The sequence below is a fragment of the Schistocerca nitens genome, chromosome 4, assembly GCF_023898315.1.
Source record: "Schistocerca nitens isolate TAMUIC-IGC-003100 chromosome 4, iqSchNite1.1, whole genome shotgun sequence".
NCBI lineage: Eukaryota > Metazoa > Arthropoda > Insecta > Orthoptera > Acrididae > Schistocerca > Schistocerca nitens.
In genome coordinates this window covers 142820665-142847985 of record NC_064617.1, presented here as the reverse complement: position 1 = coordinate 142847985, position 27321 = coordinate 142820665, and the positions used below count along the sequence as shown (strand labels likewise).

The 27321-nt window shown below is 41.2% G+C and overlaps 1 protein-coding gene across 1 annotated transcript in view; it reads left to right on the top strand.

Annotated features, from left to right (window-relative positions):
- Nucleotides 1-22018, top strand: part of LOC126252171 (uncharacterized) — a 306249-nt gene extending 284231 nt beyond the window's left edge. Inside the window, exon 18 of the mRNA XM_049953039.1 lies at nt 18300-22018. Within this exon, the coding sequence (XP_049808996.1) occupies nt 18300-18507 (208 nt within the window). The 3' untranslated portion in view covers nt 18508-22018. The remainder of the gene's footprint in view (nt 1-18299) is intronic.
- Nucleotides 22019-27321: the final 5303 nt, after the last annotated feature.

Here is a 27321-nt window from a genome sequence, read left to right as displayed (position 1 = left end):
ATTTCGCAATAATACAAAACGAGCTGCCCTTCTTTGTACTTTTTCGATGTCATCCGCCAGTCCCACCTTATGCGGATCCAACACCGCACAGCAGTGCTCCAGAATAGGGCGGAGAAGCGTGGTGTAAGCCGTCTCTTTAGTAGACCTGTTTCACCTTCTAAGTGTTCTGCCAATGAATCGCAGTCTTTGGTTTGCTCTACCCACAATATTATCAATGTGATCAATACAATTTAGGTTATTTGTAATTGTAATCCCTAAGTATTTAGTTGAACTTACAGCGTTCAGATTTGTGTGACATATCGTGTAATCGAAATTTAGCTGATTTCTTTTAGTACTCATGTGAATAACTTCACACTTTTCTTTATTCAGGGTCAACTGCCACTTTCCACACCATACAGATAACTTATCTATATAATTCTGCAATTCGTTTTGATCATCTGATGACTTTACAAGACGGTAAATGGCAGCATCATCTGCAAACAATTTAAGACGGCTACTCATATTGTCTCCTATGTCGTTAATATAGATCAGGAAAAACAGAGCGCCTGTAACACTTCTGTTTTACTTTCCGTCTATTACTACGAACTGTGACCTTTCTGACAGGAAATCACGAATCCAGTCGTACAACTGAGGCGCTACTCCGTAGGCACGCAGTTTGGTTAGAAGACGATTGTGAGGAACAGTGTCGAAAGCCTTCTGCAAATGTAAAAATATGGAATCAATTTGACATCCACTGTCGATATCAGTTATTACTTCATGAGTATAAAGAGCTAGTTGTGTTTCACAAGAACGATATTTTCTGAAACCATGCTCACTATGTGTCAATAAATCGTTTTCTTCGAGGTACGTCATAATGTTCGAATACAGTACATGTTTCGAAACCCTACTGCAAATCGACGTTAGTGATATGGGTCTGTAATTCAGCGGATTACTCCTACTTCCCTTTTTGGGTATTGGTGTGACTTGAGCAATTTTCCAGTATTTAGGTACGGATCTTTCTGTGAGCGAGCACTCTCTGAGAGGAACCTGACTGGTATGCAATCTGGACCGGAGGCATTGCCTTTATTAAGTGATTTAAGCTGCTTCGTTACTCCGTGGATATCTACCTCTGTTTCTCATCTTGGCACTTGTTCTTGATTGGAATTCAAGAATATTTACTTCGTCTTCTTTGGTGAAGGAGTTTCGGAAAACAGATGCAATTTGTGATACCAGACACAATACCTTTATGTGTCATCTACAACTACACCTAAACTGTGCGATCCAACTTACGGAGTGTGGCGGAGGGTACTTAACTTGCCAATTTCACTGTCCCCATTTCTCTCTCGAGTCGTGAATGGTCCGCCGCAAGAACGATTACTGGGAAGTTTCTGTGCGGGTTCCATTCTCAGTTATTTTATGTTCATGGCCTTAATTCGAGATAAAGGAAGCAGGAAGCTAATCTTCTAAGAATCTATCCTCTCGGAGCTTTAACAGTAAACCACGCCATAATGCCGCCCCGCAGCTTCTGCCACTGGAGTTACCTGAGCGCGTGTGTGACGATTTCGCGCTTAGCAGACGAACCCGTAACGAAACGCGCTGCATTTCTTTGGAACCCCTGTATTTCCTATGTCAGTGCTTTGTGTCGCGGAGCGCAGACCGACGAGGAATACTCATTTATTGGTCGGACAAGGGTTGTCAGTGGAGTATACTTCCTGAAGAGTCTTCCAGTGAATCTCAGCCTGGAATCAGCCTTATCAGCGATTCGCTTCCCGGGGGGGGGGGGGGGGGGGTCATTAAACTTTAAATAAATTCATGTTCATACTCCCAGATACACTACTAGCCATTACAATAACCACACCAAGAAGAAATGCAAATGATAAACGTGTATTCATTGGACAAATATATTATACTAGAACTGACATGTGATTACATTTTCACGCAATTTGGGTGCATAGTTCCTGAGAAATCAGTACCCAGAACAACCACCTCTGGCCGTAATAACGGCCTTGATACGCATAAGCATTGAGTCAAACAGAGCTTGGATGGCGTCTACAGGTGCAGCTGCCCATGCAGCTTCAATGCGGTACCACAGTTCATTAAGAGCAGTGACTGGCGTATTGTGACGAGCCAGTTGCTCGGCCACCATTGACCAGACGTTTTCAGTTGGTGAGAGATCTGGAGAATGTGCTGGCCAGAGCAGCAGTTGAACATTTTCTGTATCCAGAAAGGCAAGTACAGGACCAGCAACATGCGGACGTGCATTGTCCTGCTTAAATGTAGGGTTTCGCAGGGATCGAATGAAAGGTAGAGCCACGGGTCGTAACACATCTGAAATCTAACGTCACTGTTCAAAGTGCCGTCAATGCAAACGAGAGGTGACCGAGACGTGTAACCAATGGCACCCCATACCATCACGCCGGGTGATACGCCAGTATGGCGTTGACGAATACACGCTTCCATTGTGCGTTCATCGCGATGTCGCCAAACACGGATGCGACCATCATGATGCTGTAAACAGAACCTGGATTCATCCGAAAAAATTACGTTTTGCCATTCGTGCACCCAAGTTCGTCGTTGAATATACCATCGCAGGCGCTTCCGTCTGTGATGCAGCGTCAAGGGTAACCGCAGCCATGGTCTCCGAGCTGATAGTCCAGGCTGCTGCAAACGTCGTCGAACTGTTCGTGGAGATGGTTGTTGTCTTGCAAACGTCCCCATCTGTTGACTCAGCGATCGAGACGTGGCTGCAAGATCCGTTACAGTCATGAGGATAAGATGCCTGTCATCTCGATTGCTAGTGGTACGAGGCCGTTGGGATCCAGCACGGCGTTCCGTATTACTCTCCTGAACAAACCGATACCATATTCTGCCAACAGTCATTGGACCTCGACCAACGCGAGCAGCAATTTCGCGATACGATAAACCGCAATCGCGATAGGCTACAATCCGACCTTTATCAATGTCGGAAACAAGATTGTGCTCATTTATTCTCCTTACACGAGGCGTCATAACAACTTTTAACCAGGCAACGCCGATCAATTGCTGTTTGTGTATGAGAAATCGGTTGGAAACTTTCCTCATGTCAGCACGTTGTAGGTGTCCACCGGCGCCAACCTTGTGTGAATGCTCTGAAAAGCTAGTCATTTGCATATCACAGCATCTTCTTCCCGTCGGTTAAGATTCGCGTCTCTAGCACGTCATCTTCGTGGTGTAGCAATTTTAATGGTCAGTAGTGTATTTATGTATGGTCTTTATGCGCCTCTTTCAGCGGTAATTAAAAAATAACGCGCCTTCATATCTGTTTATGCTCAGTACGTTACTTTTGAAAATCTTGAGAGCCCGTTGGTAATCCTTACTTTAAGCGCCGATTTTCTGCAGGGCATCTTGCATTTCGGTATGGTTTTTTTAGCGCTGCGTTTTCTTTGTGTATCACAGCTGTGAAAATCCTCATGGAACTTCCGATGTTATCCACTAGATCACTACCTTCGCATACGCCAGAGTTTACTTTTTCGTCAGAAGAGCTGCCTCTGTTGAGAAACACATTGTATGTTCTGTTTTTAGACGCTGTTTACTGCACTTACGCAGTTGGTCTGATATTCCGCAAGCTCTTACTTTGTTCATGTCGCGAAAGTGCTGAATTGTACCGAACACCGTATGGAAATCAAGGACACACCATATACGTGAGCCACGTTATCTACCGCTTCTGGCGTCTTGTGGACGAAAGGAGCGAGCTGGATATCAGACGATAGTTGTTTTGGAAACCCGAGGTAATTCCTACAGAGAACGTTTTAAGTCTTCACAGATGTCATAGCTAGCGAGCTTAAAACATTTTCCAAAATTCTGAAACAGGTCAATGTCAGAGACACAGGGCGCCGGCCGCTGTGGCAGAGCGGTTCTAGGCTATTCAGTCCGGAACGTCGCTGTTGCTACGGTCGCCCGTTCGAATCCTGCCTCGGGCATGGATGTGTGTGATGTCCTTATGTTAGTTAGGTTTAAGTAGTTCTAAGTCCAGGGGACTTATGACCTCAGATGTTAAGTCATAGTGCTTAGAGCCATTTGAACCTTTCAGAAATAGGGCTATATATAAACGTAGGCTTCCGCTGCCATAGCCACAATCAACAAAATTTTTCTAGGTTTGTTACCAATTTGCCAATGTGTAAAACTACCGACGTTTCGGTCACTATTGCAAGTGACAATTCAGGATGGTTTTACAAAAACAATAACACCGTGAAAAAGGTCACATATTGACAATGCGCTCGCAAACCCTGAAAAGTTTTATTGACATAGGGCTATACTTTTGTGTGTCTGTTCGATGAACTTTCTTGGAGACGGGAATGATCTGGGCTTTCTTCCGATTTATAGAAAAGCTTCGCCCCTGTAGCCACCTACAGGACACTTGATAGAAAAGAAGTTCTTTCGCATACTTTACGTAGAATTGAATTTATGTCATGCCAGATTCAGTGGATTTTCCTTTATTTACCAAATTCGGTCGTGTTGATATTCCATGGTGACTTACTTCGATAATTATCGTTCTTATGTATCTTTAAAGGAGGAACTACAGCACAGTATTCCTAGGGGAAATGGTTTTGTTAAAACGCGATTTAGTATTTCTGCTTTCTCTCCGTCATCCTCTGTTTCGATCCCATCATGATCACGGAGTCGACAGATGGTTTCGATTCCTTCATTGGTGTAACATAAGACCAAAACTCTTAGGACTTCCTGTCAAGTCGGTGGATAGAAATTTACTTATGAATTCGATTATTGCTTCTCGCGTGGTTCTCCTCACGCTAAATTTGGTTTGGTTCGTTTTTTGTTTGTCTACAGGGTTCTGGGTACGTTTAACTTGCAGTTAAGCACACTTTGCTTTCGCAGCAACTTTCTAACGTGACTGGCGAACGACGGCGAGTCTTTCACACTTCTCATAACCTTGCTCGGCAAATATATTCGTGTATCTAAGGCGTACCGCACAACACTCACGAATTTTCTCCTTTGATACTCATCATTATCAGTGCTGGAAACGGTTTTCGTGTTGACCGCTCATAGTCATCAAAAAACTGTTTCCTGTCGCTCTTGACAATCGGAAATATCTTCCTACATTCTACATATTATTATTTGCAGTCTTATTTAGTGATACTGTGACGTTCTTATGATCACCGATTCCCTGTTCAACGCTGAGTCGAAAAGCTTGGAGCCATTGCCCTCACGAGTTAGTTCTCTGATATGCTGCTTAGTGCAATTTTCAGATAAGGTATTTAGAACATTTCACATGATTTTCCATCCCTGTCACTGCTCCATAAGTAGTGGAGTCTCCCAGTCTACTTCCAGTAAGATGAAACCTGCGCCTAATACTACAACATAACCAGAAAAGAAAGTAATCTATTACGTGATGATCGTTTAGTAACTACAGGTTCAGATTACGGCTATTGATTACTGTCTTCAGAAGTGATTAATCAATTAACAGCTTCGTCGTGATATTTAACAGTTCTAGTTACGCACTGTTAACATCGCAAAGACGTATAAAATAAGTCACTGGATTATACATCACATTATCACGTTTTAAAAGGGACTGGTTTAAAATGCTGTCATGTGCTATTTATACCGAAATTATGGAAGAGAGGGCTACAGGAAATGAAGGAAGGGAAAACTTTAGGCCATAGAGTAAGCAGGGAAGATAACAGCACCCGTTATGTCCACTTACGTTTTCTATATGCATTTTTTCCAAAATAATACCTTAAAAGGAAAAGCAAGGTTAAAAATAATGGCAGTTGTAAAATGTTAAAAACTTCTGTTTATTATTGAGTTGCAAATTCCGTAAAATGAGCGCTAGTTTGAACACCTCCTAAAATGAACATTTCGCACCCAAAAATCCATCTAAACACAGAAAGTTATGTACGGAATGCTGCATCTACCCCTAAAACTTCGAATGCTTTTATCTTCTCAACTGGAATTGTTATAAATTTGATTTAAACTGATTTGTGCACAACTTGTTAAAATACATCATCTACGTGATATAAAAATTAAATTATAAAACTTTTATCCATTCTGGATTTGGAATAAAAATTGAAGAAAAAACGGCGATTGATTGCAGTAATTCCTGAAACCTTTAAAAATTACATTGTCTTGAAAAAAGTATATCTCGTTGCTGTAATTCTCTGGAATAAGTACATAAACTGTTTTCTTAACTCTGCAGAAACAGTAATGTTTCTTACGTTTATCTATATCAATAAATATTCTCTCACTTATTGTTTCGTAAATTAGAGAGAATAACAAATTATTTGAAACACCCTACTTAAATATAAAATTGCATCATTGGGCAGCAGAACGTCTCATTTGCCTCTTTATCTAACAGATTCTGATGCAGAATCAGAATAGCTGAATAGCTGAAACGGTTAAAAGTGTATGTTATAAAAACATTGGTCAAAACGGAATATTACATTTACTAGGTGATAATACATACCCTCTCGACATTTTGTAAGCTTACCATACTATCGCTGCCCGCCTACAAATCGATAGTTGCATCTCTCGAGAGGGATGGGTGTGATTGTGTAGAGGGGTGCGTGACCTTTCGCTGTGGACGCCACTAGCATTTCTAGACGAGTGGCGTAAAAACGCGGCAGCTGTTGCGTTGCCAAAAATATTAAAACCCTTACCGTACATCTGTTTGTTTTACATCGTGTTTCAGCACCAAAATTATTTGGAAATTATAATGAAAAATATAGCTTCCGCATTCCTGTGTCATGTCGTCAAAGGAAAATCATCCACATCAACAGGTGAGGACTCGATCATAGCTCAGTGGACACTCTAATTGAGAGAGGCTTATAAACTGCGTAATGACGAGAACAGATAATTTCGATTGCATATCATGACGTGAGATCAACAATCAGGCACGTCGCGAAAAGGTCACCCGTACGCTCATGATAGTGACTCGTAGCATCATTAGGATGTACTAATGTTAATCATAAGAAAATGTACCGATGACAGATTATCTCAACAGTGATTTGTAAGTGACTGGGGTGGTAGTTAACAATCAGTGTGAGTGAACAGCACGGCAGTAGATTTCAGTGCACTGTTAGTAAAGCCGCTGTGACTAATGTGCTAATTGCAACATACGTCTATTATAGGATCAAAAGCCGGCCGAAGTGGCCGTGCGGTTAAAGGCGCTGCAGTCTGGAACCGCAAGACCGCTACGGTCGCAGGTTCGAATCCTGCCTCGGGCATGGATGTTTGTGATGTCCTTAGGTTAGTTAGGTTTAACTAGTTCTAAGTTCTAGGGGACTAATGACCTCAGCAGTTGAGTCCCATAGTGCTCAGAGCCATTTTGAACCATTTTTTTGTAGGATCAAAACAGTCTGTGACTGGTCCAGCCCACATTAGTGTGTTTCACTGGTAAAATATACGTGGATCTTTAGAAGATATTTGTGGTCCCCGTTATGTGTGTGCTCTTCCATCCTGCAGCTAACTGATTAAACAAATATATCATTAAATTCCGGTTTCTGGTTGCAGCATTGAGAAGATAAGCGCCGAGTGGAAACAGCTACCTGTGATCTAGGCACACGGTCATTAAATATTCCGAACCACGGGTCTGTATCGGGTGTAAGTGATCATCGTATTTAATGAAAACTCATGAACAGATTACACCACTTCCTTACTTTTAACCTTCCCCTTTTGCAGGTTACAGCTTCAGTGACTAGCAACACAAAAAAGCAACAGCAGCCCAATAAATTTTTCAAATTAAGAATCATTTTCTTCATGTAGGGTATCGCAGCCGTATATTTCTTACAGTTCATTTTCCAGTTTTCCACCTCTGATGTTTTTCACAAGTGTTCCATTTATCACACCTTGCCCGATTGGTGAATTGCGGGTTTACGGGCAATTTTCGAGCGCCGTAGGTGTCGATGTGTTGTGCAATTATCGCTTATTAAACGGCGGATATAACCGATGAGAAGGCGATCACTTAAGGTGCAAGCGTCAGAATTAATCAACGAAAGCGAGCTCACACGGTGTCCTATACCGTGGCATTAGTTATTAAAATGACTAGCGTAGCACGCAGTGAGCTTTCTGGTTTAGGTTCAGATGCTTGCACGTCATGTGCACGCTTCCCGATCGTCTATACAGGGTGTTACAAAAAAGTACGGCCAAACTTTCAGGAAACATTCCTCACACACAAATAAAGAAAAGATGTTATGTGGACATGCATCCGGAAACGCTTAATTTCCATGTTAGAGCTCATATTAGTTTCGTCAGTATGTACTGTACTTCCTCGATTCACCGCCATGATTTTATACGGGATACTCTACCTGTGCTGCTAGAACATGTGCCTTTACAAGTACGACACAACATGTGGTTCATGCACGATGGAGCTCCTGCACATTTCAGTCGAAGTGTTCGTACGCTTCTCAACAACAGATTCGGTGACCTATGCATTGGTAGAGGCGGACCAATTCCATGGCCTCCACGCTCTTCTGACCTCAACCCTCTTGACTTTCATTTATGGGGGCATTTGAAAGCCCTTGTCTACGCAACCCCGGTACCAAATGCAGAGACTCTTCGTGCTCGTATTGTGGACGGCTGTGATACAATACGCCATTCTCCAGGGATGCATCAGCGCATCAGGGATTCCATGCGACGGAGGGTGGATGCATGTACCCTCGCTAACGGAGGACATTTTGAACATTTCCTGTAACAAAGTGTTTGAAGTCACGCTGGTACGTTTTGTTGCTGTGTGTTTCCATTCCATGATTAATGTGATTTGAAGAGAAGTAATAAAATGAGCTCTAACATGGAAAGTAAGCGTTTCCGGACACATGTCCACATAACATATTTTCTTTCTTTGTGTGTGAGGAATGTTCCCTGAAAGTTTGGCCGTACCTTTTTGTAACACCCTGTGTACGCCGTTTAATAAGAGGATACTAGTACAACACATGAAAAACCGCCGAGAAGAAAAACTTGAAAATGTCCTTTAACAAATAAAAATTGTCCCATAAGGAACGAAGGTTTCGACTGCACAGTGACATACAAATTTATTGATAAAGTTGAATATATAATTATAATAAAAACTCTTGCTCTTTAGATGAAATTTTCCTTAACTTTACGGCTTGTTGCTCCTCTAGTTCCGAAATTAAACGCTGAATCTTGATTTTGAGTTGTGGAAGTGATCGTGGCCTGTTGACCTACACACGAGATTTCAAACTCTCCCACAGAAGAACTCACATGGCGTCAAATCACCTGATCTGGGTGACCATTTCTACATGACATTTGGGAGAAATCACCTGGGCAGCAGGAAGCACAGCATTGGTGATAAATTATTAATCTGTTTGTTGAAATACGAGGGGCGTTCAGAAAGTAAGCTCCGATCGGTCGCGAAATGGAAACGACTATGAAAATCCGATAAAGCTTTGCACAGATGTGTTGGGTAGTGTCTCTAGTATAACCCCAGTTAGCATCACGTCGCTCTTCTCATTTCTGAGCTCGCAGTGAGTGCGTAAAGATGTCTAGAAAATAGTGTCTGCCGCCAAGTACGAGGGCCTGGTGAGAAATTTCGCCTGAAGCTATGCAGCTAACATTACATAACTGTCGTGCTGTTTCTTCTTCAAGACAATTCTCAGCCGCATTCTGCAGGGGCAATGAAGATGCTCCTGCATCGTTTTCAAATGGAAATGTGAGATTACCCACAATACAGTCCGCAATTGTCTCCCCCTGAGTTTCATCTCTGGTCACATGAACCGCTGTCTTTGAAGACAACATTTTGACACAGACAACGAGGTGTAGGCCAGCGTGGAGAATTGGCGGAAAGCACTGGCGGCTGCCTTCTATGATGAGGCTATTGAAAAGTTGGTACAACGCTATGACAAAAGTCTAAGTCAGAACGGCGACTACGTAGAGAAGTAGCTGAAAGGTGTAGCTAATTGTTACAAGTAAAACATTTCTGATGTTCACTGTGGTTTCAATTTGGCATTCAATCGGAGCTTACTTTCTGAACAGGCCTCGTAGTAGGATTAAAAATCTACGACCGATGCTGCCCTTACTCGTAGTTTGAAACACTATAATTTCAACAGCAGTATACGAGCAGTGCGCCAAGACCTCCTTAAACGTATCCCGTCTTATCGAAATATACAGGAATAAGAAACTCTAATTCAACCTGCACAACAGAGTCGCTCCTGTGAGTACTACGGAGCCGTAGGTCACCTCCATGCTCATCTTTCGCCGCAAAGCAAAAGCACAACGAATAAACCCCGTCATACGGGATGACACCTTGCGAATGAAAACAGAACCCATAACCTATACAGACAGAGCCACGAGTCAAGAACCTTACTGAAGCACTTCGCCAACAAACACTCGTTAGTAGCATTCAGATTCAATCTAACAATAAATCATTACAATTAAATAAGAGCGTGAAACCCAAACTGAGTCAGCAAATCACGCATATATTGTTCCACAACTTGAAATTCCAACCTCGACACTCGAATCTAGTGTGTACCGTCAACTTACCAACACGCCTTTCGAGTCCAATCACGACTACTGTTAATAGTGTAAGAGGCGACGTTTCGAATATTCGCGAATCAAATGCTGCAATCCCAGTGAGCAAACTGAATCAAAAATGGACGACAACATTCACTCAGGCCATTCACAAGGGGCCAATTGGATTGTCAACCAACGCCTGAAAGGTAAAGGACAAAAGACACATAGAAAAGATTACATCAACACAAATGGATAAAAGACAACTCACAGAGTAGATGACCCACTTCTGCGTGTAACAAACCTTATGTGGGCCAGTTCATTAAGCTCGATACTGATCACTAACTACATCCCACAAACCAAACAGGTCCGAACCAAGGGACAGTGCAGCGGGTACGGCAGTATTACACAAGAAGGATTGAGAAATAGCACCATATCATTACCAAAAACGGAAGAAATTATTGCCTACAATTTTCAGCATATGCAAGTAATAAACATATAAGCAACATCAACGACCAGTGCACAACTTGCAAGACAGTTTTATGTTGGAGCGGTGGTGGAGTTACTTAACTAGGTACAGGGTGGTCCATCTGAAGTTTCGGATGAGATTATGTCGAAAACTATACATCGGGTAAAAATAGTTGGTAAGACAAGTTCATAAGATCAAAGAGGGTCATCAAATGATGCTACACGTGACCTCCAGTCCCCGCCGCCTTGACTGGGGCAGGAGGCAACTTTTAAATCTTAAATGGAAACACCGATTTTTTATGGCAGATTCGGATTCTCCACAAAAAAGCAATCACGTTTTGTCTGAAACATTTTTTTTAAACCATTGATAGATGGCGCTGAAGTCGAGAAAAATGTAAAATTGGGGAAGAACTCTGATTTATATAGAATTATCCGAGAAAGACGCATCAAATCGATAAAAAATGCACACCAATTCTTTCGTTACGCCATAGGTCTCCGTATGAGCCCTAACTTCTCATATTCATGCGCAGCGCATATTAGAAGCAACAGAATCATTTTGCAGTGAACTTCAAACGCCGGTCCTCTGAATTCTCTCATCATTGATTTTCAATGAGAACATCGCCTTCCATCCAAGGATTCCTATTTGAATTCTTCAAGCATCTCCGCAATACTTACGTGTTGTTCGAACCTACCAGTAACAAATCCAGCAGCATTTACAGATGAACCATACTTTCCTAGCATTCTGCCAATAAACCGGAGTCGACCATCCGCCTTTCCTCCCGCAGTCCTCACATTATCGTTCCATTTCATATCGCTTTGCAACGTTACGCCCAGATATTTGAACGACGCAACTTTGTCAAGCAGGGCACTATTAATTCTGTCTCCGAACATTACGGGTTTGCTTTTCCTACTCATCCGCATTAACATACATTTTTCTACAGTTAGAGCTAACAGCCATTCATCACACCAACTAGAAATTGTGATAAGTCATCTTGTATTCTCCTACAGTCACTCAACTTCGATACCTTACCGTACATCACAGCATCATCAGGAAACAACCGCATACTGGTGCCCACCGTGACCGCCAAGTCATTTGTTTATGTAGATTTATTTATTTTATTCGTGTCAGAAGCATTTGTTGTTGTTGTTGTTGTGGTCTTCAGTCCTGAGACTGGTTTGATACAGCTCTCCATGTTACTCTATCCTGTGCAAGCTTCTTCATCTCCCAGTAACTACTGCAACCTACATCCTTCTGAATCTGTTTACTGTATTCATTTCTTGGTCTCCCTCTACGATTTTTACCCTCCACGATGCCCTCCAATACTAAGTTGGTGATCCCTTGATGCCTCAGAACATGTCCTACCAACCGATCCCTTCTTCTAGTCAAGTTGTACCACAAATTTTCTTCTCCCCAATCCTATTCAATACCTCCTCATTAGTTATGTGATCTACTCATCTAATCTTCAGCATTATTCTGTAGCACCACATTTCAAAAGCTTCTATTCTCTTATTGTCCAAACTGTTTATCGTCCATGTTTCACTTCCATACATGGCTACACTCCATACAAATATTTTCAGAAACGACTTCCTGACACTTAAATCTATACTCGATGTTAACAAATTTCTCTTCTTCAAAAACGCTTTCCTTGCCATTGCCAGTCTACATTTTATATCCTCTCTACTTTGACCATCATCAGTTATTTTGCTCCCCAAATAGCAAAACTCCTTTACTACTTTAAGTGTCTCATTTCGTAATCTAATTCCCTCAGCGTCACCTAACTTAATTCGACTACATTCCATTATCCTCGTTTTGCTTTTGTTGATGTTCATCTTATATCCTTCTTTCAAGACACTATCCATTCCGTTCAGCTGCTCTTCCAAGTCCTTTGCTGCCTCTGACAGAATTACAATGTCATCGGCGAACCTCAAACTTTTTATTTCTTCTCCATGGATTTTAATACCTACTCCGAATTTTCCTTCCGTTTCCTTCACTGCTTGCTCAATATACAGATTGAAAAACATCGGGGAGAGGCTACAACCCTGTCACACTGCCTTCCCAACCACTGCTTCCCTTTCATGTCCCTCGACTCTCATAACTGCCTTCTGGTTTCTGTATTAATTGTAAATAGCCTTTCGCTCCCTGTATTTTACCCCAGCCACCTTCAGAATTTGGAAGAGAGTATTCCAATCAATATTGTCAAAAGCTTTCTCTAAGTCTACAAATGCTAGAAACGTGGGTTTGCCTTTCCTTAATCTAGCTTCTAAGATAAGTCGTAGGGTCAGTATTGCCTCACGTATTCCGATATTTCTACGGAATCCAAGCTGATCTTCCCCGACGTCGGCTTCTACTAGTTTTTCCATTCGTCTGTAAAGAATTCGCGTTAGTATTTTGCAACCGTGACTTATTAAACTGATAGTTCAGTAATTTTCACATCTGTCAACACCTGCTTTATTTGGGATTGGAATTATTATATTCTTCTTGAAGTCTGAGGGTATTTCGCCTGTCTCATATATCTTGCTCACCAGATGGTAGGGTTTTGTCAGGACCGGCTCTCCCAAGGCTGTCAGTAGTTCTAATGGAATGTTGTGTACTCCCGGGGCCTCGTTTCGACTCAGGTCTTTCAGTGCTCTGTCAAACTCTTCACGCAGTATCATATCTCCCATTTCATTTTCATCTACACCCTCTTCCATTTCCATAATATTGTCCTCAAGTACATCGCCCTTGTATAGACCCTCTATATACTCCTTCCACCTTTCTGCTTTCCCTTCTTTGCTTATAACTGGATTTCCATCTGAGCTCTTGATATTCATACAAGTGGTTCTCTTTTCTCCAAAGGTCTCTTTAATTTTCCTGTAGGCAGTATCTATCTTACCCCTAGTGAGATAAGCCTCTACATCCTTACATTTGTCCTCTAGCCATCCCTGCTTAGCCATTTTGCACTTCCTGTCGATCTCATTTTTGAGACGTTTGTATTCTTTTTTGCCTGCTTCATTTACTGCCTTTTTGTATTTTTTCCTTTCATAAATTAAATTCAGTATCTCTTCTGTTACCCAAGGATTTACGATGTATAAAATGATGTACAGTATTTACATGTCGTACGTGTATATATATTTACAAGACAATTATTTACACTTTTGCCGCCCTGAAGTTAGCGACCTCTGTTGGATTTGGCATTGCATGTAGCGGGTCCTCTGTTGTGCATGTTGCTGGACTTTGGGTACACTGGAGCAGGTGGAAGGTCGTCTGCGTAGCTCCACACAGAGTGGCCATTCCTCTAGGACACCCCATTTAGATTGCTCTTACATCTCGTGACACCCGAACGTAGTCTGTTGAGGGATCACCATGTACTCGAATTCTCTGTGTAGCCGGGTGGTAGTCTTTCGCTTGGTGTAATCCATCCCACAGTACTGGTAAGCGTTGCACGCCGTAGTTCGAATCAGCATTGCCGTGGTGCCCCAGCTAGACCCTCGGTAGATCTGAGGAAGCATTTTCTGGATTTTAGTCGTGGGTTTGCTGGTTGATAGCCATATGGGGGGGGGGTGAGCTTCGGAAATTTCTGATCTTTTATTCTCACTTTTTGCTGCTACATCTCGGCGGATGTCTGGGGGTGTAATTCCCGCTAGGCTGTACAGTTTATCCAGAGGAGTAAGCTTCAGGCACCCAGTGATGATACGACAAGTATCATTAACAGCGACATCTACTGTTTTGCCATGGCAAGAATTGAACCACACTGGGATTGCGTATTCTCCGGCAGAGTAACACAATGCAAGGGAAGAGTTTCTCATAGTGTTGGCGTGTGCTCCATACGTTGTGCCTGTTAGCTGCTACTTTTTTCTTGGAATGTAGGCAGTGCCTCTTACATGTTAATACACGGTCAAGGGTGACCGCTAGGTATTTGGGATACGTACAGTGTTCTAGTGATGTTTCTTCCCACGTGATTTTGAGGGCTCTAGCTGCCTGCCGGTTTTTAAGATGGAAAGGGCAAGTCTGTGTTATGTACAGAATAATAACGAACCTATTACACTTTCCTGGGCTTTCCTAACGATCCCCATGTCTCTTCCCTATTTCGCCATAATACAAAACGAGCAGCTCTTCTGTGGACATCCTCCAATCCTATCTGGTAAGGTTGTCACAGAGCTGAGCAGTGTTCTAGCAGAATAATGTGAGAATCTCTTTAGTAAGTATGTTGCACCTTCCAATTGCTCTGCCAATACAACGCAGTGCTTGGTTTGCCTTCTCCACAACATTATCTATGCAACCGCTCCAGTGTCACTTGTTCGTAATTGTGATTCCCAGGTATTTATTTGAACTGACAGCCTTTAATTTCTCTGATTTGTTGTGTAACCGAAACAGATTTCATATGGATGACTTCACACTTTTCTTTATTTGGGGTCAATTGCAACTTTTCCCATTATAAAGCCCTATTGTATAAATCATTTTCCAGTTTGTTTTGATGATCTGATGACTTTACAAGACGGTAAATGACTGAATCATCTGCAAACAATTTAAAGGGGCTGCTCAGATTGTCTCCTAAATCGTTTATATAGATATAGAAAAGATAGCTTTATGAAACTGGATGTATATTATTAAATCCTTGTAGTTTCAGCATTGCAGCACAGTCAGCAATCGTGATAATCTAATATATAAGAAACTATCAGCCTCGATTGCGGTAATAATTGAGACTTCTTCAGAAGATATACCTGAATCTATAATATGTCTAAGAGAGCATGGTCTAGAAATAAAACTAAAACAGCCTGCATAGGCGTAGTGACATTTTAAAAATGCTGTACTTAAGTACTAAGTCAACACCAAGACTTTACGTAAGCTCTGGCGTGCGCCTCGTCTCCATGGATGCCGTGCGGTGGGCCTCGGGATCTCACGTGAAACTAAGTAGGACTAGATAACGCGCTGCAAGTCAACATGGCGGGGAACATTCCGCATGTCTGAGGCCATGGCTATCAAAGATAAAAGACCAACGCAGTAATATCTTAAAACAAATAACTTATAGAAATGTTGAAAATCTTAAACATAAAGCCTCTGCGCCAGCCGGGGTGGCCGAGCGGTTCTAGGCGCTACAGTCTGGAACCCCGCGACCGCTACTGTCGCAGGTTCGAATCCTGCCTCGGGCATGGATGTCTGTTATGTCCTTAGGTTTGGTAGGTTTAAGTACAGGGCTCTTACAAATGATTGAAGCGATTTCATAAATTCACTGTAGCTCCATTCATTGACATATGGTCACGACACACTACAGATACGTAGAAAAACTCATAAAGTTTTGTTCGGCTGAAGCCGCACTTCAGGTTTCTACCACCAGACCGCTCGAGAGCGCAGTGAGACAAAATGGCGACAGGAGCCGAGAAAGCGTATGTCGTGCTTGAAATGCACTCACATCAGTCAGTCATAACAGTGCAACGACACTTCAGGACGAATTTCAACAAAGATCCACCAACTGCTAACTCCATTCGGCGATGGTATGCGCAGTTTAAAGCTTCTGGATGCCTCTGTAAGGGGAAATCAACGGGTCGGTCGGCAGTGACCGAAGAAACGGATGAACGCGTGCGTGTAAGTTTCACGCGTAGCCCGCGGGCATGCTGGAAAATTGGCTCATGCCACAACTGGAGACCGACAGCGCCGACTTCATCTTTCAACAGGATGGTGCTCCACCGCACTTCCATCATGATGTTCGGCATTTCTTAAACAGGAGATTGGAAAACCGATGGATCGGTAATGGTGGAGATCATGATCAGCAATTCATGTCATGGCCTCCACGCTCTCCCGACTTAACCCCATGCGATTTCTTTCTGTGGGGTTATGTGAAAGATTCAGTGTTTAAACCTCCTCTACCAAGAAACGTGCCAGAACTGCGAGCTCGCATCAACGATGCTTTCGAACTCATTGATGGGGACATGCTGCGCCGAGTGTGGGAGGAACTTGATTATCGGCTTGATGTCTGCCGAATCACTAAAGGGGCACATATCGAACGTTTGTGAATGCCTAAAAAAAACTTTTTGAGTTTTTGTATGTGTGTGCAAAGCATTGTGAAAATATCTCAAGTAATAAAGTTATTGTAGAGCTGTGAAATCGCTTCAGTCATTTGTAATAACCCTGTAGTTCTAAGTTCTAGGGGACTGATGACCTCAGGAGTTAACTCCCATAGTGCTCAGAACAATTTGAACCATGAAGCCTCTGCACCAATGTAACAAACTATGCATGGATTTATGTAAGTTCGAACACACTACCCGGACTTACAATATTAGAATATATCGGCCCTTTCACAACGAATTCTGCGTAACGGACCCATCGTTTTAATGAAAGATGGCATAGGACATAAAATAACGATGGGTGCGTTGTGAAATGGCCGATATATCCTAATAGTGTAAGTCGGGGTAGTGTGTTCGAACTTATATAAATCCATGCATAGTTTGTTACACTTTAGTCATAACCTGGTGCACAGGGTTTATGTATAAGATTTTCTACATTTCTATAAGATATTTGTCTTAAGATATTACTGCGTTGGTCTTTTATCTTTGACAGTCGTGGTCTCAGTCAGACATGCGCAATGTTCCCCGCCATGCTGATTTGCATCGCGTTATCTAGTCCTGCTTGGTTTCACGTGAGATCCCGAGGCTCACCTAATGGGGTCCATGGTGACGGCAGAGCTTAAGTCTTGGTGTTGTTCAAAATGTTCAAATGTGTGTGAAATCTTATGGGACTTAACTACACAGGTCATCAGTCCGTAAGCTTACACACTACTTAACCTAAATCATCCTAAGGACAAACACACACACCCATGCCCGAGGGAGGACTCGTACCTCCGCCGGGACCAGCCGCACAGTCTATGACTGCAGCGCTCTTGGTGTTGACTTAGTACTTATGTGCCGCTTTTTTAAAATGTGACTACGCCTATTCAGGCTGTTTCAGTTTCATTTCTAGACCATGCCCTCTTAGACACATTATAGATTCAGGTATATCTTCTGAAGAAGTCTCAATTATTTGGGTTGAAACCTAGGTAATGGTTGGTTTCATTACCGCAATCGAGACTGATAGTTTCTTATATATTATTGAATCCCCCTGTCGACTGAATATTGATTATAAGTGTCATGGGCCGGCCGAAGTGGCCGTGCGGTTAAAGGCGCTGCAGTCTGGAACCGCAAGATCGCTACGGTCGCAGGTTCGAATCCTGCCTCGGGCATGGATGTTTGTGATGTCCTTAGGTTAGTTAGGTTTAACTAGTTCTAAGTTCTAGGGGACTAATGACCTCAGCAGTTGAGTCCCATAGTGCTCAGAGCCATTTTATAAGTGTCATGTAATGTTTTCTGGAATGTGCATAGCCTGTGTGATTTAAAGCGGAAAGTGCGTCTTGTATGAGTACACACCGTGACGTCGCTGTCGGCAGGTACTCGCTGATGATGATGTGCTGGTCGCACAACGCGGACGACCGGCCGTCGTTCGCGACCATCTCGAAGCACCTGGAGGGCGCCCTGGGCCGCAGACCTGTCTACGTCGACTTCTCCAACCTGCGCCCAGACTACACGTTCCCTCCCACCGAACAGCAACAACAGCACCAGCAGCAGCAGCAGCAGCGGCCGTCTTTCAGGATGTGATATCAGCAGACGGCTCAGCCAGAGTACGCCTTCCTCCCCCCAACAGGGCAGCTGCAGCAGCGGCAGCCGTCCAAGAGACCCAAGGCGCCAGGCAGGTCGACCAGGCGCCACCGAGTCCCGCACCGAACAGCTGCTGCAGCGGCGGCTGCAACCTCGACCGCGGTCAACATCGTGACGTCACACGGAGTTGAGCCAGTCATTGTGCACTCTTCCACTGAAAACTAGCAGCGTCAGAAACAACACGCGTCGGTGTCACCTTCCAGTAAATGATGTCATCATGGAGTACCACCTGGTAACACGTTTCCTCACACCATCCAGAGACCACGGCTATCCTTTAGAAAACGCGCAGCTTGGACTATATATTAACTTCAATAGCAACAGCGACATCAGCGGTCTGTACAATGTGATACAACCCGAAAACTGAAGAGCCTAGTACCATTCTGCGTGTATGATGCCCAAAACTAGTTCATTCCTACTACAAATCAGTGGTACAATAGGAACTATCACTTTACGGCTTCCATGTACAGCATTCGCCTGTGTGCCCGGTTACACTGTACATTTCTCCCGATAAAGCGTTGCCGTAAGCAGCACCTTCGTTACCAGCCTTTGCATGAATTCAGTGTGGTCCTCCTTTCACTTCCTCAGCCAAGTACAGGACAACTCAGAAGTCGTTGTGAGGAAGGTAGGGCACCAGGACGACTCAGAAGTCGTTGTGAGGAAGTTAGGCCACCAATGGTGCAACTCAGAGTCTACAGAGCCGGAAAAATAAAACTGACCCTCAAGACAATTCATGCACGTTGAGGTAGGCACCCCAAATTACATAGTCCGCTGCGGATGACATACATGGTTTGCCTGCCATAAGGTTCATGAAACATTTTCTGAGCCAGATTTATTTTGGACACCCTGCAAATCACCAATAAAGGACTGACAGTAGTGTTCGCCCTAAAAATCACTGTCAGGAAGACAACGTTCTGATCGGTGCCCAGAAGGCTTCTGGCTGGCATCATAATCAGTTGTTGGCAATCAGATGAAAGAGTGATTTACAACAGAATGTCCCTGAGCACAACGTGACTCCAAGAACTAACATAAACTCGCTGACAAATTCTGCAGTAGGGTCAGCAGGGTGCCAGTGATACGTCGCCAGCAGTGTCGGATCTAAAAAGTTTTTCACGCTGCTACTGCTCATAAGGACAGCACATTGGTGTGGTTCCCTGACTCCCCAAAATATATCGGCAAACATCGTGAACAGCTTTTTAGTCGACAGACGAAACTGCAATTTCTACCATAGGGGCGTTGAGTACACCGCAACTCCGTGTACAAGGCACGGCAAAAAATAACACTGAGGCGACCAAAGCTGCACCATCACGACAGTTACCACGTGTGTATTCACTTCTCCATCGAAAAAAAACAGACTGACTGAAACAAGCACAGGCAGATATAACCACCTGCCGCAAGCGGCGGAACAGAGTGGTAAAAGCAGGTGCTAACCACATGTTCACTGACCAAGTCAGCTCAACTGAGGCCACATTGGCGCCGGTTTATATGTATGGTCATCGACACGTCTTGTCACATATGCTTTGTTCATTTATTACCATTTCAGAAACTAAACTGGGTGTTCACTGATTGTCCAGCTGTCATTATTGCTTGAAATATTCAAAGAAGAGCTTTTGAAAGCTACGTTTTTGGACAATGTGATTAACGATATTATTCTGGGTTATACATCCAGCTGTTCAGAATTTTGATTCAGACATATCTAAATCAAGTTATAATATTAATGTCGTTATATAGAACTATTAGTGTGAGGCAGTCTAAAGAACATTAGACTTTATTGTTTAAATTGATGTTTGGTATTTCTGTTATGGATTATTAAAATTCTGTGCGCCGAAGAATATATAAATTCTCACATTATGTCGCACTTGAATTAGGATTTCAATGGAATGATTTGTATATATTCCAGTTCCTTTCACAAAAATTACGCCTTTATGAAACGAAGAGCTTAAGCATTCAAGCTGATGTGTACATAGCAGATTAATAATACATGTTTATGACATGAGTGTATAGCAAGTGAAAATAAAAGAAAGGCAAAACATAAGAAAGGCAAAACAAACTGGGAGATGTAAATAATTATACGAAATGTTTGTGTATGTCTGTGTGCGTATTTATGTGTATATCTGAAGCTCGAGAAACAAATGTTACATTTTCTTGCTCATTGCAGTTGAATGTAAAAGTACGTTGAACTCAGATGTGCTGTCATATAGTTTGTGTGCATGTATGACTTCGTTTAAGTGGACTAAGTTAATTCGTTGTAATATACAGTTCAGATATATTGTGTGTTTCTGAGTACTCATAAATGCTTTCAGAAGTCCTACGACATTTGTTCCTTGGCGTTACAGAAATGGAGCTTCTCAAATCCCACAAGCTGTGATTTCATTACTTACAGAATGAAATTCATCTTCTTTTTAAACCTGAAACATCTTATTTCCAGTTTATTGAATTTAAAACTTAAGAGACGTAATGTTATGAGCTTAGAAATGTAAAAGTAAGGAAGGTCTGTAAAACAAATACAAATTATGTATGAGAAGTAAGGTATAATCGAAGTTGCTCCTAGAGGGTCCAGGGGTTGTAATGTTATGAAAACACGGGACAGTTTAATATTTATCACATATTCAAAGTTGATCACATTCATTTTCTTAACAAAGAAACTTCTTCCTCTTCACGTTGAAAAACTTCACAAAGTCCAGCAATCGATGCCGTAGTAATTCAAAGCTACTACTCAATGAAAAACAGCTCTCTACTTATTTTTTAGTGCTTAAATTTTTTATGTTGACTCGAGAGTGCAAATTCAGTGCGCATTCACTTTGAAAAATGCTTAGTAATATGTACTCGTTTCCCTATATGGAAAGAACTTTCGTCTGTGTTCTAAATTTAGGAAAGACAGCACTTGTATGCACTGACCTCGTTATATAAGCAAAAATTTTCATCAACAAATGTCATCATTCTAAAACTTTCTGACGCATTAAAACTATCTGCCGGACCGAGACTCAAACTCGAATTCGAGTCTCAGTCCGGCACACAGTTTTAATTCGCCAGCAAGTTTCATATCAGCGCACACTCTGCTGCAGAGTGTCTTCATTCTTATTTATTCATTTAATTGTTACATTTCCTTTCCCCCACCAGAAAGTATGTATATATAAATGGCTGAAAATATTCATCGGAAAAAAATCATTGTGTATACATGACTCAGCCTTAGTAGTTATGTGTCAGTCAAATCTTCATCATACTGCACACTCTAATATTTCCGATTGGGAAAAGTTGTCTGTTACTTGTGACAGAACAAAAAATGCAGAGGCCATTCTCAAGTGTACAAAAGTCTGTGTATGAACTATCTGAGATTACATGACTTGTATATTGACTTTGGTTACATATGGACCTTCAATTCTGTATGTTTTTATCTATTAAAAGACAAATTATCGATGTAAGACTTTTGACTAAAGCATTTATTTTTTCTCTGTAAACCAATGTTTTCCATATGGAAAATAAATACTATAAAAGCAAGAAAAAGGTTTTATAAATGAGTATATGTCACCGTAAATATCGGTTACAGTAATAGAAAAGTCTGGAATCTAATTCGTTGTACCTGGAAATTATGTTTACTATGAAATTTTGAAATCGTTGCTAACTGAGTATTGTTGTCTCTAAAACAAATTGAAACTACCTCTTTGATTATTATTATGAAACACCTTAACCTATTCATTTATTACTCACAATAATCAAGCCCAACGCAGTATGACTCCTATACGTCGACAACACGACTTTCAGTAATTAACACAAAGGATGGCACTGAATGGCAAGAAATCCTAACAGTAATAGAAATCCAAAAATTATGAAATTAAAGAGGTATGAAACTACCTCCAACGCTATTAATTGCCTAAACTCATTTCAGTCACGAAACCCAATAGTGCAAACCCCATTCTTTTTCATAAGTCCCTTGCCTCCCAGAAAATCTTCATAACACGAATTACAGCAAGAAGTAACTACAGCTAGCAAGATAAATACATTCTAATTGCTATAGGCTCTTACCACTAGGAGGCATATGGTTGGCGAAACAAAGATTTTGCTGAAGAGCGAACAATGTATTTATAAAATTTTACCTTATTCAAGTGACATCCAGTTCCAAAACATTATGTAGTTGTCAATAATTCCACTGCCCAAACATTATTAACCAGACATCCATCATCATACATTTCCTCACGTATTATCTTATAAACACATCATTTCATCTCACTTTACAACGCATGTCCTACGAACACAGGATCTCCACTAAGATGATCATGTCCATACAGTTCCCTATCCACTCGCCAACGGCTAGTCCACCCAACCTCAGAATCTCTTACTAAGGACGCAGTGCGCCGTCAGCGATATTAACACAGTCTATAGCGCAGTCGACATACAAAAAGGCTTGTTACATACACCCCATGCTCCCCTAAAAAAAATTTACGAAGTGTTCTGGGCAGTGGCCAAGACTAGGTTGTTAAAATGTTTATATTAACAATATCAAATAGAGCAGACGCACACAAATGTCAAGTAATATGATGTTGTTCAATAAAGTAATAATTCTTCTCACCGTCCCTGAAGACAGTCTTAATAATTCATCAGGGGAGAAGTCTATGGCAGTTTTACGCACAAACGCTGAGCACTATATGAAAATGCACAAGTAAGCAGTGCACAACCATGCAGTCTTGAAGAAGTAGTGTTGTTCCACCCACAGAAACACACTGCTGACTCTTGACATGAAGTTTTGAAGTGGTATGGTAAGATTAGTAATGGGACACAACAGAGCAGACCCACAGCGATATCAGTCGAAGTCTTGAAGGGTATTGGTAGAATTGTTGGGTCACCACAGAGCAGACACACTGCAGCCTTAGTAGAGATTATGGGTGCAGACCCACGGTAGTCCTGGTAGAGACGGCCAGCAGCCATTCACTGCGACTGTGTGGGTGCACAACCACAACTGAAGAGCCTTGAAGATGATATAGAAATCCATCAGCCACCACTGTGTAGGCAGTATTGATGGATATTGCAAGTCCTTGAGCCACCACTTGTGCACTCACAAATTTTTTTTTTTTTGCAATATCCTTACAACCAGCAATGTTGTTAACCAGTCCCTTGCTGAATTATCAGCACCCATACAAGCAATAACACAGTCATATAATCTCTGAGAATTGATACATTTAGTATGATCAACAGACAAATGTGGAATCCATATTATTTACCTAACTTAGAGAACTGGTGCCTATACAATTACAATTTTACATCATAAAAATGCAATTACAAATGTAAAGAAAACATCATTATAGTAAAGAACACTATGATACAAATAAAATTTGTAGTAATACAGGCTTTACAAAAAAATAGAAACAAGCATACACATGAGTGTTACAGGAATTATGACATAAGTAAATATATGAGAAATAAAATTATCAATCGAAACATTTGCTTGACACATGAATACTAAAAGAAAACATAACAGAAGAAATAATGTCTGAACATCTGACTAACGTAAAGAACGTGGTACAAAACCAGAGATTAGGTTTGAGAATAACAGTATCCCTCATCATAGTGAATGCGCCTCTGTACTAGAAGGAAAAAATTCTACAAAATTTATCTTATCAGGTGAACACAAAGAGATGGGAAAAACACAGAGCCACAAGGGTACACATAAACATATCGGAATAACACAAGAGGAAAGGACAGGATCTGTTTCCAAGTGTAAATGTGTCAGAGTATAAGTGTAGGTGTAACATTTGATACTGCAGTGCTTGTGATATGCATTTGGTACCTCTGTTTCACTTTTCTCTTTTCAATAATATCCTTCATGCTCATATCTCCTTTACTTTCAACCAAAATTACTTCATTTCCAGCCAAGACGTCATTTAATTCCCACAGACCTCTCTTACTTCAACATTTGCTTCCACAAAAATCCTACCTAAGTATCCTATCTGTATTTATACTTTGAAACAGTGCTTATACTTCCTTTTGTCACTATAACCTTCTTATATCTGTTCCTCGTTCAAAACAATTGTTCCTTGTTATACAATACTCTTTGGGCAGACCTTTTCCTTATAGCTTCTGAAAGCGTTTCTTCCCAACACATCACAACTCATTTTCTCACATAGCATACCCCCTCTTAACCTAACTTAAATCTACTGAGTCCTGATACATAAACTATAGAATGGGGAAATGCAGCAGCACAAAAAATTAATGCAAACAACAATGACGAAAATGCAAATTGGCAAAGCAAGCTGAAGCATATCTAAATTAGCAAAGCAAATGCAACGTTACAACTAATATAACGCAATATGCAGCAAACAACAAAAATAAATCAGTGGTAAAAGTGGCTTAGTACAGTAATACAAAGTAAAATTCAATAGGACATTGCTTGACAAATAGCAGCAGCAAACGCAATAACTTATACGTAAACATAACAAAGCAAAAGCAAAAAAAATATTACAGTAAGGACAGCAATTCAGATATAGGAAAGGAACGGGATACTATCAACTGTGTGAAATGCGGTGGTTCTATGTCACATCTTAACACTAAAGTGCTGCACCACAACAAGTTTTTCTACAAAAAAAATTACCAAGTTCTTGCAAAGAAAATTATTTATGCAGTTCCTGTTACTAGTCCCTTCTCGTGCTTGTTATTCTTTCCTTTCCAAGTCCTCCTTTTTTGAGAGTTTGGATCATAAAATTATTTAATGGATCTATTGACATAAAGTGTTCACATTGACATGTGCATTAAATTTTATTTTATAAAACCAATGCTGAAGTGCAGCCGGAAACCAGATATCAAATAAAATAAGCAAATATGTACAAATCAAACCATAAAAACATCATTCAATAGCCATGTGACATTTCATAAGCTAGTAGAAATCTTCTCAACTCTCGTAGAGAGACACTAGGCGTAATCAGGTGTGTAAACGTAAGCTCATCAATCCATAAGCATTACAGTAAATAGCACAAAGTTCAAACTCCGAAGTGTAATCATATGTCTAGAAGCAGCAGTGTACGTCGTGTTTGTGGTGTGTTCCGCAAAGAAATGTCAATATCGATGTCAATGGCCTCTCTTTTCTACAGCTGTACGAGCGCTTGCAGGAGTGCGGCGAGCTTCAAAGTGGCTGAAGTGGTTCCAGCAAAGTTGAATGGTGACACAACAATGGGTATATTTCAAGGTGGATAGCGCGCAGCTCAGCACATAAGAGCATTACGTCAAGTTCACTTATACTCTTCACCAAAATATTTATGACAGCACTTTCAGCTGCAGTAATAGCTTCACACAAATAAAAATTATTCACTTGTTGAAAAATTACGGAAGTGACGTCTTAAAAAATGCTATCTGCCCATTTCAATAGTGTCATCTACCTGAAGCATACCTAAAAAATCGTGTAAACATACAATATTCGAAAATTAATGTGAATAGTTCACAAAATGCAGACAAAGTACAATTTTATAAATGCAAAGTAATCCAACTGTGCAATTATGTAGACATGTGGCAGTGACATAGTAAAAATGTTCATTTCTCTCTGTTAAATGATAGATACCTGTGTAATTCTGTGTTATAGAAATATGGTACCTATGTGTAAAACTGTGTAAGCAAATACCATATTAGCTAAGGGTCCTTGCACTTCCCACACGCATGGTATAAAGAGTATAGGTTCCTGACTTAATAGTTAACTTCAAAACATCGCTGCATGTTAAATATTTCTAAATGTAACAGAGTGTAATAGTAAAGTGAAGCGAAAAATGTTAAAGCCCGCAAACACTGAGTCAGAAAGCATTATTTCTCAATAAACGGTTGTAGGTGTGAAATGTGCTGCAATATTTTACTTTTCTTAATATGCAGAGTTTCAGCTTCAACGCAATTATCATGCGGTATACCATGGGTCCTGTAAGGTCCATTGTAAATCAGAAAGAATTTGTGACGCAAATGTTTCTTCTCATGTGACAATGAACGGGCTTTAATTAGAACTTTTTGACCTATATATAGTTTCTTTGCATTTATCTTACCGTGTGGTTTTCTCCTTTGGTCTGCAGCATAATTTATATTTTTAACAGCCGAATCAGTTATGTCTTTATGTAGAAGTTTACATGTATTTGGAAAAGAAACAAGCTCTCTGTTTCTGTTCGGAGGTTCCTCGTTCTTTCAGTACAAGAGTAGGCGGCAAAGCAGTGGAGTCATGAGCCATTTCATTCAGTACATTTTGAAGTAAGTGTAAGTATCTGCCCCAATACTGATGCTTCCTATGACAATAAAGTTTGAAAAGCAAATTAATTTCTTGCATAATGCGTTCAGATGGGTTACCATGTGGAGAGTACAGTGAAATGGAAACTGGATTGATTTTACAATTCCAAAGCATGCGTAACCAACACCAGATCTGAATTGCAGTCCGTTATTTGAAATAACCTTGTCAAGGAGTCCAAATTTACGTAAGAAATTTTTAACAAAGGCTTTGTATACAGGACGCCCACTGGCTTTATGTAACGGTGTGAAAGAAACAAATTTTGAAGGCAGTTCAACAGTTACGAAAACGTACGAAAATCCATTCAGTGTTTTATCGAAGTGTCCCAGAAGATCAACTGCAGCTAATTCTTTTAATCTAGTAAGAATAATAGGAAACAATGGAGCATGATTTGAGATGGTTGATGGTTTAGTTTTTTGACCAAGTTTGCAAATAGACAGAACTCTCCTAATTTTCTTTTCCATGTTGTTAAAATAAAAAGTCGTCAGGAATATATGATAACATTTCCGTGGACC